We start from the raw sequence: 15,865 nt of genomic DNA, 5'->3' as shown, positions 1-15,865 counted from the left end.
ATTCATTTATGTAAAAGATACAGCTTCTCACCTTTAAAGTCGAGTATGTATATGGATAATGGTATGCAAAGTAGCACACATCATCTTTGTGTTGGAAAGTCACTGTGAATGTAATTGTGTAATAGGATTTTCCTTTCTGGCCCCCAGCAGCAATTGAACTCCTTGAAAAGTGATTCCTAAATCAAAAAATGAAGGTAATACACACATTAGAGTAATTTTTTTCATACTATTGATTATTTCTGAACACACATTCTAAGAGTCAGAAGGATTTTTAGTGACTGTATTTCTGTTCTATGTATATACAGGTTAAATACAGGTTCCCACCAGCTTTTTAACTGTTTATTATAACAGTGATACACACATTCATTGACATTGATAAAAGGTGAACAAACAAAAACAAGCAACAAAATAAAACAAACAAAAACCAGAAAAAGTAATAAAAGGGCTACCAACCAAGAAGGATTACATATCAATATGCTGCACCATCTGATCCTGTGTTTTAGAACTCTTCTGTTATAATAATTCCACCACAGATTACAGAAGGCTCATCACAAGGACCGTGAGACTAGTATTACTGGAAGTTACTAATAGGATTTCAAGTATGCATATATATGTTCCCTTAAAAGCTTCCCAGAAACAGTGTCCATTTTCTAAGAAAAGTATAAAATATTAACAGCTTAAATATTAGTAGTGTGCTTACAAAATGAGACCTTGTATATTTCTATCACATATATTACTCTCTGTAGTGACTCAGAAAAAAAACCCTTTTCACAACAGAATAACATAGATCAAGTGCAGAAAGAAGAACTTCTGCTCAAAAACTGTACCTTATATTAATCTTCAGTGTAAGATTTGCTGTATGTTGGGTTCGTGTATGTACTTACTTGTAGTAACAAATATCTGTCCCAACACGAGTCCAACATGGTCGAGACCGTATCGCTTCCTGAACAGAATACATGAGGGGCTGCATACCTGAAAGCAGAAATTCATCTCACTTTAATGCTTACCATTAAACAGAAACATATTAGCAATAATGTACCACATCAACACTTACACACAAGTCTACAAATTACCTCTACTTATTCACTCACTATCAGAGTGCATTTTCATGAATGTCTGGGTATTGTACTGTGTGCTTTTTAAACCAGACAACAAAAGATTGCCAATTTTCAGAAAATAACAACTAAAGAAAAGAGTAAGACTTATGGAAGACCAAAATGGAATGTTTAAATGAAAGCTGAGGTTTGCATGAATGTGTTCATGCAGTTCCACTCCATCCAACTCACACTATGAAAAGGCTTCACACAGTACACAAAAAATTTATGCTATCATCCAGTCATGTAAATAACTGAAAAATAATTGATATTCCAGGACAATTTTTTAACAAGTAACTCTTTAAAGTCTATTTTTGGATATTATACTTACAATGAATACTTAGTAGGAAGTTAGAGGAGAAAAAAAATACATACTAATTGAGTATAATTTATTTATTAGATTATTAGCCAACCACACTGACTAATTCAATCAGTGCATCAAAAAAACCAAAAGAAATTATTAAGTATGCACAACATAAAAGAAATCTAAACTGACTGATGAAGATTAGTAAATAACTTAAAAGCATCTTATTATTGGTCAAACTACCTGGTATTCTGTGACTTTATCAGTGTGGATGAAAGCGCATGACAAAGGACAATACACTCACTTACAACAAAACTTAAACAAAACTTAATTTTAAAAACTGACAGCCCTTTGGTTTAAGATGCATTTCTTCTTTTTAATCACAGCTATCAAAACATTTTCTAGCAATACTATTAAAAGAAAGAATTTAAACTGACATGAATACTGCTAATCCTGTGGAGGAGGGAAGGAAGGAGCTGAGTTGACTACCACAGGTATTTTTTAAATATTTCTTCTCAAAGAATGGGAAACATGTCTTACCATAGTTGAACTGACTGTTTGACTTTTCACAGTTGATGATGTTAAACCGGTAACCAATGCCAATTTTCATTCCACTGACTTCAAAGTAGAACCACTGATGATAATGATTGCTATTTATATCTGAGTTCAGAATTAGATCATACTCATTTCTGAAAATTAGCAAAATCATATCAATGATTGTAAGAAGCAGAAATAAAAGGCCTAAACCATGAAAAGTAGAGTGGAAATATCTTACTTTCTGATCTGAATAACTTTGCGCAGGTTTCCAGATTCAAATTTGGAATTAAACTTCAAAACATCTGCCTCCTCTGGTACAGAACAACTATGAGTAGAAAAAGGGACCAAAATGAATAAAACAAACTTAGCTAAACCAAACAGGATTACTTTAGTCCTCACTTGTCTATTCAGAAACTATTTTGATCCTTCCTCCAAATACATCCTAGACAGCAAAAGCACTGTTATGTCAGATCAAACTTTGTATGAAATCTGATGTAAATATTATGAGTCACATCACAGAGAAGTAGAACTGGCTTAGAGTATTACTTGAATATTGTTTACAGAAAGGTAAAATCTTACCTCAAATTATCAAGGTCATATACAACTCTATCTATAATGTCATTTTGATAAATCAACCTTTCAATATCTTGACAGATTTTCATCCTAAAAAAGAAAAGCAGAGTTCTCACTTAAATTGTTACTTACTGTTTCCAATCACAAAAGAGGAATTGCCTCATAGAGGAAAACTAATGAAGTTGACATGAAGACAGTGGTACAGTTCAGACAGACCTCAGCTTCACCCCCACTTATGTGCGCAAAGTCAACGTGTACTTAAGCTTAAACACCTGCATTCAGAGCTGCCTGAATCCAGTATTTGTACATGAGGGAACTGAGTTTTCATTCACACAACTCACTGGGTTCTATCTGAAGGAAAAAAATGCAGTTTCATACTTTATAACAGAAGCAGAAATTACTCAAACATTACTTATGTTAATGCTTTAACATGACAACACTTGATAACATTAGTAACTTAAATGAATCCTACCATAACCAAAATTAAAGAGTTTTAGAGAGTAGGTCGTACAGTAAGTGTGTTAGTGAACTAGCTTTTCACCTCTGGAGGTCTAGGTTCATTTATTGACTACATAACAAATAAGAAAGAATTTGGTGATGTCAGCCAAATGTCAGGTCTGTGCTTATCCACATCATAAAACCATTGCACAACTTGGGCAGTATCTAGGTCTTGGCTTGGAAAAGTAAGAATGTGTTGCAGTTCAAGAATGAAATATAGTGGCAGAGCTGTGTGGAAAAGCTTGCACAGCACCTGCAATAAGAAGAAAAGGAGGTAGATTAACAATGAAGAACACAGAAACAGAATGGTAAAGTACATTCAGGCTGGAAATTCTCAGTTTAATTAAAATAAATACTATTAACAAATGAGAAACAGACGGTAAGTGCACAACTCTAGCACATTGTATTAAATTGAAATTAACTGAAAAAGAAAAGAAGCCACAAGTTCAAGTTCAACTGACAATATTGTGACAAGGCTGACTCATGAGAATTCATCTGAATAGGTTCAGATCAGGACAGAATTACAGATTTGTGACCTTACACTTGATTTTAGAAAACTCATTCGATCTTGGCATGCCTCTGCTCTAAAATGCCATAACAATTCCTAATATCACAGAAGTTTTGCCAACACAAAATCCATCAATGAATATTAATTGTAAGTATTTTATAAATAATAATATCCTTTAAATACCGTTATAATAACCAGTGTAGATGAAAGCAAAGAAGAAATAGCATTCAAGAACAGATTCAAGAAGGAGAAGTAGTAGCAGACATTTTCATGTTCCCAAAAATGAAGATAAACTATTTAAAGAAAATTAAAGGAAAAAGAAATCTAGAACACTAGATGTGAGCCCTATGCTTAGAGATTACTCCTTTGTGAATCCTGATGATTAGAAAACACTAAAGTGTACAGAAAAAATCCCCAAGCCAACTAAATTTTTAAGGAATAGAAATACCCCAATTTATAGGGTATTTTACTATATAATAATTCTCTTCCTAAAAAGATAGAGTAGTGTAAAACACTTCAACCATAATCAATTTCATTTATCCTAACAGTAATACATTGGTGAGATATTTAGTAATAATTATATGCTACTAAATTTAAAAGAGAAAGAAAAAGCACTCCAAAGCACAAATTCAAAAGCATTTAATCTCCTGGCACATTGCAAAACTAAAAAATACCCCCAAATCCTACATTGTCCTAATAAAAATAAGAAGAAAATCCATTAGGTCACACCTTAGACCCCACACAATATTTTCTCAAATTACATGGATGGATTAAAGCAACTATATATTTCCTAAGTAAGACTTACCCAATGAGCAGTAACTAAGTGCTTACATGACAGAGAACATAAATCACACTGAATGTCAACAATTAGGACACAGATTTGCAAAAGACTTTAAGCTTTTCCGTGTTCCCTACCACACAATTTTTACAATCCACTTTAAAATATGAAATAATGAAAAGATTATGCCTTTTTTAAAGAAGTTCTCAGAAGATTTTTATGTTGCAGTAACAAGACTGATTTGTTTGTAGAAAATTGAATTCTTAAAACAGTGTTCCTTAAAAAAATGATGCAGGATTTTTGATTCAAGTTTAGCCATATTACCTGGTATTTCATTCTTGTTCCTACAAGACCTCAAAAAGTTACTTTCAACATTAAAAAAAAAAAAAAAAAAAATAGAACATTTCAAGTTAAAATATACCCTAAAATTATCTTCATGGTCTAGAAATCAGCCTTATATATAATCGTGCAAGGTTTATTTCTCCAGTGCTTTATATCTAACAATGAGAAAAATTGTATCTGACTTTACTCAATTTTTTTATTCAGGGAAATTCAGAATTATTAAGTACTACAAAAACATATATAAGCATCTGCAAGATTTGTTTAAGTGCAGTTCTTAGGTGATTCCTGACTCAAGACCATCTCCCTTCTAAATCAGCTGAATCTAGCTAACAAAAACCTGCTAGGGAAGATTCTCCTCCTTCAACACTGAAGGATATGTTCATTATGCCATTAGTGTTCCAGCACTTGTCATTTCACTACAAAGATCACTTTTTCATTACTTGTGTGAAAGAGCTGAAGGATTTTCAGTCAACCAGCTAAAGACATTTAATCTCTTAATAATTTTAATATCTAAATATAACCACAAAGAAACTCATTAAGTTGGTTATAGTTATGAGTATAAAGGTGAAGGCATTCAGTCTCATAATTAGGCAAGTGGCAAGGTCTCACAGCTCTACATGTTCTGCTAATGTACTCATATGTCTTTACAGTAACTCACTATGTAATATTAGCCAGATCTTCATACCACTTCTGCAAATTATTCTGAAGAATCTCATCACTCTTCATCATCTTCTATTATCTCTCAGTGAAGAAATAAAAGGGTGTGTTGATATGTTTTTGTTGTATGTCATTCTGCAGTACCTAACACAAAGTGCATCCTCTGCATTTGTTAATTCAAAATTCTCTTATACTGTGAACACTAAAACCAAACACTTTAGTGTATTAATTTTTTAACTTTCTGCACTATGTTTCCCTGAAAGACAGATTTTTAGTTCAGCAGAGAAAAGAGGTGAAGAATCTTTTAATTATTAACTGTCCCATCTTTGCTAAGACCTGAAAGGAGCATTCAGGTGAGGATTTTTTAGTTTGGTTGGTGGTGGATTTTGTAGGTTGGTTTGTTATTTTGCAAACTACAAGATTTACACGAGAAATGATGGGAAGGCAGAAAAGGAAAATATAAACTTAATTTCATATTTAGAAATTGAATTCCAGAATTAGCAATTACAGAATCAGACTGCGTTCCTCTTTATGGCTCTGTGCTGATCAATGCACACTGACCTACCTTCAAACTGCTTTTCACTGGAAACAGTTTTAGATGCCCAAGTAAACAGTGTAACATTGCTTGTTAATCACAGCCATAGTTAGGGTTGGGTTGGGACCTCTGGAGATCATCAGGTAAATCTCATCCTAAACACTGTTTCTCCAAGGAATGAAAACAACAACAAAAAAAGGAGTATGGTAACTCACCTCTGTACCCCATATCGCCTTTCCAGAATAGGTTCCTTAAATGAGGGTGGAATATGGCCAAAATAATCTGGATAGGCCACTTCTGAGTATTCTGGAATAGACTTTGTGTTCTTCACCATTTCAAGATAAAGATCACAGTCATGAACTGGTGATATGTCATAAACTTGAAACATAGCATGTTCTCCTGATGAACTAGATCTGGAATCCTCCTCCTCCTCTGAATCCACTCCTGTGCAGCAGAGTTTTCCCAGCTGGACAGATGATCCTTCAAAGAGACTACCTCCACAGGGTGAAACATGCTCACAGGGTTTACTGCAAGCAAGTGTGGCAACGCTAGCTTTGTTTTCTTTCTTTACTACACACCTGGTACCATAATGTTGATCATTTTTTGCACTGTTCTGGAGACTGATTTTGTCCAAGCCTTTCACAATTTCTTGGCTTAGACACTGGCATGATGGAAGCATGTTTCTTTGATCATTTTGCTGATGTAAACTACTGCCTTTCATGTTATCTTTCTTTGGTAGTTCCAGAAACACTGGCCTTCTATTGTATTCCTCTGTCAATAAAGGACTGCACTCCTTTAAAGCAACTCCTTTTGTTGATGGGTTTGCTTCAGCAGAGTGCTCCTCACTGGCTGTAGGAACAACAATAGGTCCACTCAAATTTGCATCAGGTACAGAAGGCTTTGGTTCCTTGGAAACTAAGTCCCATTCCTTAAAAAAAACAAAGGTGAAAGAGTAATTTTAAAAATTATTAACAAAAAATGTAAACAGTTCCCAAGTTTCATGTATATTAGAAACATTTGTCTTTCCTTGTTTTAAATGTAATTTAAAAGGTGACAGCTGTTATAAGGCATCAGAGCAATGAAGTTTCTATTTTACAAGAAAGCCTTAAAGCAACAACAAGCAGTTCATTAAAAACAAAGTATAAAGTCAATGCAACGTCCCAGATATTTTAACTACATATTTTAAGCAGGTGTACAGCGTTAAAGGAGATGCCTAACACAATTAGGCACTCTCAGAAATCTCACATCCTTCTTCACTATTTTACTTTCTGCTGTATATAATAATCAGACATCAGAAAACAGTTTTCCTTTACATCTACCCACAGTACCCCCTTCTCAGTAAGACTGAAGCAACCATAACACATAACTAAATAACCTACAATAAAGTACTCCCATATGTAGGTCCAGAACTGCAGACCCCTGATTTTTGGCTAGAGGAACTATCCACCCAAAAAACAACATCAAAGTATATTCCAGAGTCAACATGACATGGCCAGAAATGTCCTGGGAACAATATGCTTTACCTGAAAGTTTTCTGAAAGTTCTGGGAAAAATCGCTCATACATTTTCAGTTCTTCTATGGGTCTTCCCAATTCCTGTCTAGGCTTCAGTTTATTAATATCACTCTCAATATCATCATTCTGAAAAATCACCAGAACAAATTAATCTTGCATCCAAAACTAATGATGTTCTACAACATTAATCTGAAACATTCACCTTTACTCCTGATACAGCTATGCTTTAAAAGATAAAATACCACTATTTCAAAAGTAGCTGAACTTCATCATGAAGATTTAGACTGCTCAGTATTATTAGGATGCCTAAGCCTCCATTTCAACATCAATATCATGAGCATCTCCATTTTCTTGTTTTCATCCAAACTTATTATGCACAGACACCAGATTTTACATGAAATCTGTGCATATTCCCAGCACAGTACAGGAATGTGAAGACTTCATCTGATTGCAGTGACAAAGGAATACTGCTTGTATGGAAGATACTCCTTCCATCAGGTCTCATGAGATCCTTGAATACAGTATGTTTTTCCAGTTCATGGAGAGGAAATTCTATTAATTCCTAAATACACATAACATAAAAATATAGAATAAGGCAGTTCTGACTGAACACCCATCTGGCAGCTAGAGAACAGGAGAATACCTCCCCTAAGTGGTACAACAGTTAGAGGTATGATGTCTACCTCTACAGCTGGCTGAACTTCAGCTACCATGCTGAAACACTGATCTAGTCAATCCCAGTCCAGAATGCTGGAAAAGGTTAGAGCAGCTCCTACATATGGACCAGCTCATGTGAGAAAAGCAGGCTGAGAGAAGTACAAGTTGGGAAGAGAACACTGCTAAAGAAGTCTGTGGTTCTGTTCCACTGCACTCCAGATACATCAAGTGTGAAGCAAACAAATTTTGACAAAAATGCTGAAGCAATCTGAACAAGAATGTTTGATATTTTCAAGCAGCACCCACCTTCTTTAAGTTTCTGAAGCTTTTTTAATTTTAGAAATTGCCCTGAAAACCTTCTCAAACTGCTTCTAACACTTAAAATGCATTATATACCAGATTAAACAACTTAAGCAACTTAAATAAAAGATTGCTATAGCAGACTTTTGCCTATTAATTCTGTCTCCACCAACCTTAAAATATTGGTCGTTGTCATCATCAATTTCAGTTTCAATTTCTGATTCTGTTTCAACATCATCGTTATCATCACTTTCATCCACCACATCATCCACTACAATACAAAAAGGTTTTGTAAGGCAGATTATACATTTAATCCAATTATACATGCTCATACAAGATTTTTGATGTTCTGGATTTATTTTCTTTTTCATATACTCCTTGAAAAAAATGTGAAAACCAACTAGTAAATTAGTGCTGGGGGGTTTAAATTTTCTCACAGTGTTTTCCATGCAGAAAATTTGCTGATTATCATTAAAGGGCTCATTCAGAGATTTACAAATTACACTGATTTTTTAGTGTACTCAGAATGACTATATGTACTGGTTTTATAATACTGACTATACAAGATTATACTTTTAATAAATCCAGACCTCTACCCACCCACCAACACTCCACGTGTCTTTTAATATAGAACTTCTTCCTTTAAAGCACTATGTATCCTATTTCCTATTGGTTTTTCACTACTTTTTATAACAGGTAACAAACCTATTAAAAAAACATATCAATAGTTCACTTTAGAAAACTAGGAAATTTCTAAATAGGCATTATACAGTACCAATCTACTGTATTAAGCAGAGATTTAATTCCCGTGGGCTTTGAAACTCACATCTAAATCTCTTTTCTACTTTGAAGACAAAACATAAATAATCTTTGAACTACTGGAGTCTGACCCACATGAACCCCAATACGATAACTTATTTTCAGACTATGATTACATTTTGTTTCAGGAGGTATCATGAATAAAAGATATTAATAAGCTGACTTTGACCACTCATTTCAGATTAACTGTCTGACAGCAACTTCATTAGTTGCTTACCAGGTCTGAAGCTGTTTCACCTTATTGGAATATGTATTAATTACCCGAAAATAATGAAAGGTGTTCACAATGGGATTAATCGATTTTCTACAAAGAAGCATATAAATGCTTTGCACTACAGTGTTTTCTAAGAGACTGCAACAGTCCAAGAAAGCAGCTCTACTTTCTCATCATGAAAATAAAGGAATAATCACAATAACATATAAAAGCCAATACTTCAAATGGAAAACATTAATCTAAATTCATCACATCGTAACTTATCCAAGTAATAAAAAGAAAGGAAGGGATACAAGCTCCTGTAAGACAGGATGTACACTACAACACATTACACATAGGAGAATGTATATGCTACATGAGTTGAAAGGAGAAACCATTTAAGTATGAATACAGCCTTTTCTTTACACTTCAGAGTTTGGTGAGCATCGCCTTTTAGTACTTGTTTCCTCTTTGATTTTATAACCACATGTGTCTGGACAAAATGTCTAACACTTTAAACTTAACATTAGAAACTGGTGCTCCACACCAACAGTCACAGACACTTGGCTCATTGAGAAGTGTCTCAGCGTCCTTTCAGCAGAGAACACAATTAAGTAGAATTGATTCCACTTTTCCATAAAGCAAAATTAGACATACTCAAAGACAAAAGTACTACAAAATCACCATACCATCAGGAGGCAAATTGTACAGCTGAGCCACAGGACCACTGGCAGGAATAACTGGGAGTTGGAAATGGAAAGCACTTTTAATAGTTGGTAAAGGAAGACGATTTTTGGGAAAACATTTTCTCATTATTAGGCTGGATGTATTGACGAGAGGATCAAGAGTTCTTACTGCAAGGCACTCCTGTTAACAGGAAAATAAAGAAAAGTATTTCTCAAATTGAAAGTCAAATTACATTTATATACTATTTACAAAAAAATTGGTTCATGTCTTCTTTGAAGGACAGGAAAAACTACCAATTCAAATTCACCTTTAGAAATCCAAACTTCAGCACAGAAAGGCATTTTCACCCCCTCTTTTTTAAAAGTAAGTTCAACCGCCCATCCCAGAAATAGCCACAGCAAAATAACGACAAATACAAATCTAATTCTATACTCTTTCAATGTTTCAGTGGGCTACAGAATATAATCCTTATTCCTATAATCAGAAATGACCATCAATCTCATAAAAGAAATATGATAAACTTGAGGTCATAGCTAAAAAGGCAAAAACAACAACATAAAAAAACCCTATCAGGAGAAACTTACCTGTGAAGTGTTGTAAAGAATTTTCATCCCATTGGCATCAAGAAATGCTTTTCTTCCCAGTTTGATATTTGTAACATTTTTAATGCACTGTAACACTCCTTTACGTATCAGCATGTATCTGTGTCGACTATCGTGATGGTGCCAATCAACATAAATCGTTATAAGCACCTGCACATATCCTCTGTCTACTGCTCTCCTGGCATTTGTTTCTTTGCAAAAAAAGTTAGGAAAGAAAATTAAAATTGCCCAGTGACTTCGATATTACTTTCAAATTTTACTTTCAATGTTTAAATTACTCTTTTTATCCAAGTAACTGAATTGTTTCAGTTTGAATAGTATTTTAGCCACCCTTAGCAGAGTTTTACATCAACCTAAACAGAAATGACTGGAAAACTAAGACCAGTAGCCTAAACCTCATTCTTGGAACATTTCACGTAATTTTCATGGTTTCCTAGAACAGCATGCATTACACTTAAAAGGCAATTGTAAGATGCAGTCACCCAGTAAATTAAAAACAAAAAGTATTTCCACAAAGTATATATACCATTATCTACACGCACTGTCCATATACAAGATTTGAAACAAACATCTTTTCACTTGCAATCCATATAGTTTCACAACTATCACTCAAATTTCATAAGCTGAAAATACTTCTACCCCAAATACTGGGTAATCAGTATGACAGCTGGAATATATATATATAGTAGACTAATGTTGTTATGAAAATATTTAATTATATAAAGTATATGAAGTTACAAGTTAAAACCACTAAGGAGAAGACATCTCTAAGTAAATGAACAAGACCTCTTGTTTTAAAGACACACCTTTTCAACACCCCATTTTTCTCCCCAGTATTGAAGTTTAACTGCCAATTCACAGAATGGAATACCGACAACTATTTGGAAATATTTGTTTCCCTAAACTTCCCAAGGAGAAGTTGCAAAATTCATAGACACACAAACCTGTAAGACCAAGGTATCACACTGAATAAACATGAATAAACTCAGCACTCTGTGATAGTGAGTACAGAAATTTCTCACCATTTGTGTGAAATGGTTTTCTGCAAATCTCATCACATCTCAATTCTTATTCAACTCCACTAAAACTACTATGAATGCCATCACTTTAACACAACTCTTTGGAGAAAATTAGTTTTTAGTTCCTTACTAGTTACAATGCTGGTTCAAAATCTGCAAAGATGACATTGGGAGGATCAATTGCTGCTGGCTGAGACAGCCCATGTCTGGAATCACACCACTGGTTTTGCTACCTTTAATTCCACTTCATGAGCATCACTGACAGATTTGTTACTGGGACCCAAATCCTAATTATTCAGGAAGGTACTGAAGAAGATCTGTATTTTCCCTAGGCATCCAAGAGATATTTTCAGATGTATGTGTAAAAAAGAGGCACAGGAGTTAAGCTATAGGCATCTATTATTGAATGGCTGAGGTGAGAGAATGTAAAAAAATTTGTCCTCTTTGGACCTAGATCAGTTCTGCAGAAGCAGTGCAACCTTTCTGCTGCATAACTGACAAAGCACTAATCAAGTATTAAACATTCATGTATACACAACATAAATAAAGCATCAGAAACTTCAGAGAAAACTTATTTATAGGTTTCCTAGCCCTATTTTTATTTTGGCCACCAATTTAATGCTTAGTTTTACTGTGTCCATATATACACACACACCCATTATAGCTCAAGTAGATATTTTCTTGTAGTCAAACACTTACTTGATTTTAGCAATGCAGCAAGTGTGTCTAAAGCAACCCTGTCAACATAACAAGAAAAGTCAAAACAGCAACCAACCAGTAAGCTTAAAACTGTACAAAATATTTACTGCTTACAGATTTATAAAGAGTCTAACTTCATGTTTTCCTGGTTGCACTGTAGCACAGACTTCACTTTTATACTACTACAAGATCATGTATTTGAAGTCTGATGACAAAACTTAAAAATATCAATGCAACATCTATACAAACTTCCAGCTTTTGCAAAAACACTGTGGCAACGTAATGTTTATGACCGACACTCACTGGTTGTGATATTCTGAAATTCAGGTCTTTGTTAGCAGCAGAACAAGTACTTCCACAAAGTAAAGGACGTTATTTTAGAAAACAGTATGTCAATACCACCAGGCAGTATATGAATATACTGAAAAGCAATGCCCATCAATCTGTCCAACAACACATGATGGTCAGCATGAGATTTTTCTTGTACCCAAAGATCTTCCCTCAACTCAACTGTGCAACTACAAAATGTATATACTTATTTTTCACCTTTTGTGAAGATAGACTTGATGCATCTGATCTTAGACCATAAACAATGATATCATGATTAGCCACATCATAGAATAGTATGTTCAAATGTGGAATTTTAGCTGAGCCTTGAAAGAATAGGACATGTTTTTTTGTACCCTACTCCTGTGAACACAAACACCTGATTTTGATCACATATCAAAATGTGATCTTTTTGAAACAAAGTTAGAATATGCACAATATGAGATTAATACTTTGCTAATCACATGAAAAACTTAGTACTGGTATGTACTTCAAAAAGGTGGAGTATATAAAGAAAGGATTATCTTCAGTTACATCCACTTGGCTACTTTTTAACGCTACATTCACCCAAAAAATCCAATCCAAATCAAAAAACCCAACCAAACAAAAAGGCCCAAAATCTACAACCACCACCAGAATGGGAATCTAAAGTCACCACTTTCAGCTACACAATGAATTTTAATTTTCTTAACATAATAGCCCCCGAGACAGTAATTGCTGAGGCTTCCTATTCTATGTTTTGTGTCCTTGCTCCAGATGTCTATTTGCTTCGCAGAAAAATGGAAAAAAAAAATCTATTATCCAAAAAAAGGGACAATATCACACTAAAGCACAAAGGAAATAATAGAATAAGCTGACTTGGAAGAGGCACACAAGGATCATCAAATCCAACTCCTGGCCCTGCACAGCACCACTCCAAAGAGTCACATTCTGTGCCTGAGAGTATTGTCTAAATGCTCTTGAACTCTGTCAGGCTTGGTGTTGTAGAAACAAACTGAAAAATTATGGGATTGTCTTGATCTCCTTGTTATGATTTGGGATTAACCACTGTACAGTTTCCATGCAGGAATATTAAAGATAAAAAATAATGTATATTATTTTACCAGTACTGCAAATAGACATTCAAGTATTTTGTGTTTATCTGCTGGGAAAAATTAAAATTTCTCATATTTGTGATACTCCTTTCCATCACCCTTCACTTTAATCTTCAAATATTAATTGCACTTGATTGCTTCAATATTGTTTTTCATTTACAAGTAAGTTTTGAAAAAACATACAAGGTTTTACCACATAGTATATTAAAGAGATCTTACTTACTTCATAAGGCTAGTGTTCCTTTTACTAAAAGGGCCAATAATCTTAAACATCAGTTCTACTATTCCATTCTTTCCCAGAGATACTGCATTTACAGCTGGAAGTCAAAAGCAATCAATTTCAACATAATGTAGTAAGGAAAGGCAAAAGAAAAAGATCCATATACTCAAGACTAAAACTCACACAAGTTAATTTTCAAGTACAAAAATATGCTAGAGATTTTAGTCCTTTAAGACATACAGTGACAAGCAGACACTACTCTACACATAATTTGCATGATGACCCAATCCTGATAAAACTTGGAAAAGAAGAAATCTTAATCATTACTTTACAAATAAAACCACATACTACTTCCAATGCAGGCTTCTGCTTTCTTTGTTACTAAGATACAACACAAAACCAATCTTCTTTATAGAAATTCACAGTTTACTGAAGCAGTGGGTTTTCTAAAATTTCAGGTTCTATGTCTTGCTGTCATAAAACATGACTATGACCCTTCCATATTTGAACAAACAGCTATATTCATGAAGATATGAAATCCAAGAGTCTGCTACAAAATTTTAAAATGCCAACTGGTATAGCTTTCCTGAACTACATGTTCTGAATACATGTTCTCAGAAAAAAAAAAAAATAAATATAAAAGTAATCTATTTGAACGGGATCAAATGAAAAGAAATTATGCTAAGACCCATGTTAGAGAAATATGTCCTTAAAGTATTTGTTTGAAGTCAAACAGCCAACTCAAACACTGCTGACACAGACACCTGGCTGAGTTTAGCAACATGTTCTCCTAACAAACTAGGAAGAGAGTAGCTAAGAATTTACTTCAATATAATAAACGCTGTTATCACTGTAGAATTTAGTACGTGAACTCGAAGTGGCAATTTCATCATCATTAGCAGCAACATCATACCAGAATCTAAGTCAAGTTAGGATTTACTCTAATAGTAACTTTACACAAACTTGAAGAAAATCAGAAAATTACGAACTACTACCACTTATTCTTTTCATAAAGAGTGAGAAATACAGAAAAATAGAACTGATCTAAGAAGTCAAATTAGAGACTCAGTCCCATTTTCAGGATGAAGCAAGTTTTCAGATAAGCAATGTTGCTAATGTAACTATCTGTATTAGACTTTTCACTTTAGAAGTGTTTTACCTCATTGCCAGGACAGCTCAATAGAAATAAAGCTTCCATGTTTTGAAAATATTGAGGCTTTACGAATTATTGCTGCGCATGTGAATGACCTGAAAACATAATCTTACAGATTATCAAATCAGTTCTCTGGGGGGGAACATGGCCACGTGTTAAATTTCTGGCACATAAATAAGATTTACAACCATTTCAAGCTCAAATGAAAAAAATTAAAAGCGTCTAACTGATAGCAGAGATACAGAAAGAATCTCATTATTTTCATCAATTTTCTATTGCCTGCCCAAACAACTAGGCTCTTGTGGAAGAATGTTAGTCCAACAGTGGAGAGGGGAGCTCTTGAATAAAACAATTAAGGAAAAGGTTAAATTAAGAAATAATTAAGTTAAATTGAAACATTTTCTGTGTTAACCAAGTTTTAAATTGGTAATAAAGAAATAAATATAACATCAGAAATAAAAAACATGAGAATGAATAATAAAGAGACTAATTATTTATCTCTAAGTGCTTCTGCAAGCAAACTGTTAGCATTTCTGGTTTAGAGCTTTAAACGTCAGCATTTATGCAAATTAGGTGGCTCAAAATTCCACACACCCAATAGCATTGATCAAAAAAAATTTTTTTGTAGAATTTAAACATTTTGAGGATATAAGGAGAAAATTCTCAGAAAAAAAATAGTTTAAATAACTAACATTAAACAAGCACTCAGCTGACATTTTAGCCTTATCTAGATAAAAAGCTTTATTCACATAGGA

At 33.9% G+C, this 15,865-nt stretch overlaps 1 protein-coding gene across 13 annotated transcripts in view; it reads right to left on the bottom strand.

Moving 5' to 3' along the window:
- Positions 1-15,865, bottom strand: part of AGTPBP1 (ATP/GTP binding carboxypeptidase 1) — a 65,130-nt gene that overhangs the window by 29,904 nt on the left and 19,361 nt on the right. For all 13 annotated transcript variants that reach the window (XR_005952103.1, XM_041397054.1, XM_041397057.1 and 10 more), the window contains 12 exons: positions 13,961-14,054; positions 12,317-12,354; positions 10,581-10,789; positions 9,999-10,176; positions 8,471-8,568; positions 7,350-7,466; positions 6,042-6,754; positions 2,515-2,598; positions 2,174-2,260; positions 1,939-2,087; positions 885-972; positions 32-176 (listed from right to left, as the gene is read on the bottom strand). Coding sequence is in view for 12 of the 13 variants with exons in the window: in XM_041397054.1 (XP_041252988.1) it covers positions 32-176; positions 885-972; positions 1,939-2,087; positions 2,174-2,260; positions 2,515-2,598; positions 6,042-6,754; positions 7,350-7,466; positions 8,471-8,568; positions 9,999-10,176; positions 10,581-10,789; positions 12,317-12,354; positions 13,961-14,054 (2,000 nt within the window). In the remaining variant the exon portion in view is untranslated. The remainder of the gene's footprint in view (positions 1-31; positions 177-884; positions 973-1,938; positions 2,088-2,173; positions 2,261-2,514; positions 2,599-6,041; positions 6,755-7,349; positions 7,467-8,470; positions 8,569-9,998; positions 10,177-10,580; positions 10,790-12,316; positions 12,355-13,960; positions 14,055-15,865) is intronic.

The sequence above is a fragment of the Onychostruthus taczanowskii genome, unplaced genomic scaffold (assembly GCF_017590055.1).
Source record: "Onychostruthus taczanowskii isolate IOZ18803 unplaced genomic scaffold, ASM1759005v1 scaffold134, whole genome shotgun sequence".
Lineage (NCBI taxonomy): Eukaryota > Metazoa > Chordata > Aves > Passeriformes > Passeridae > Onychostruthus > Onychostruthus taczanowskii.
Note: the sequence above shows the minus strand (reverse complement) of the source record. Positions and strands in the feature narration are given on the sequence as shown.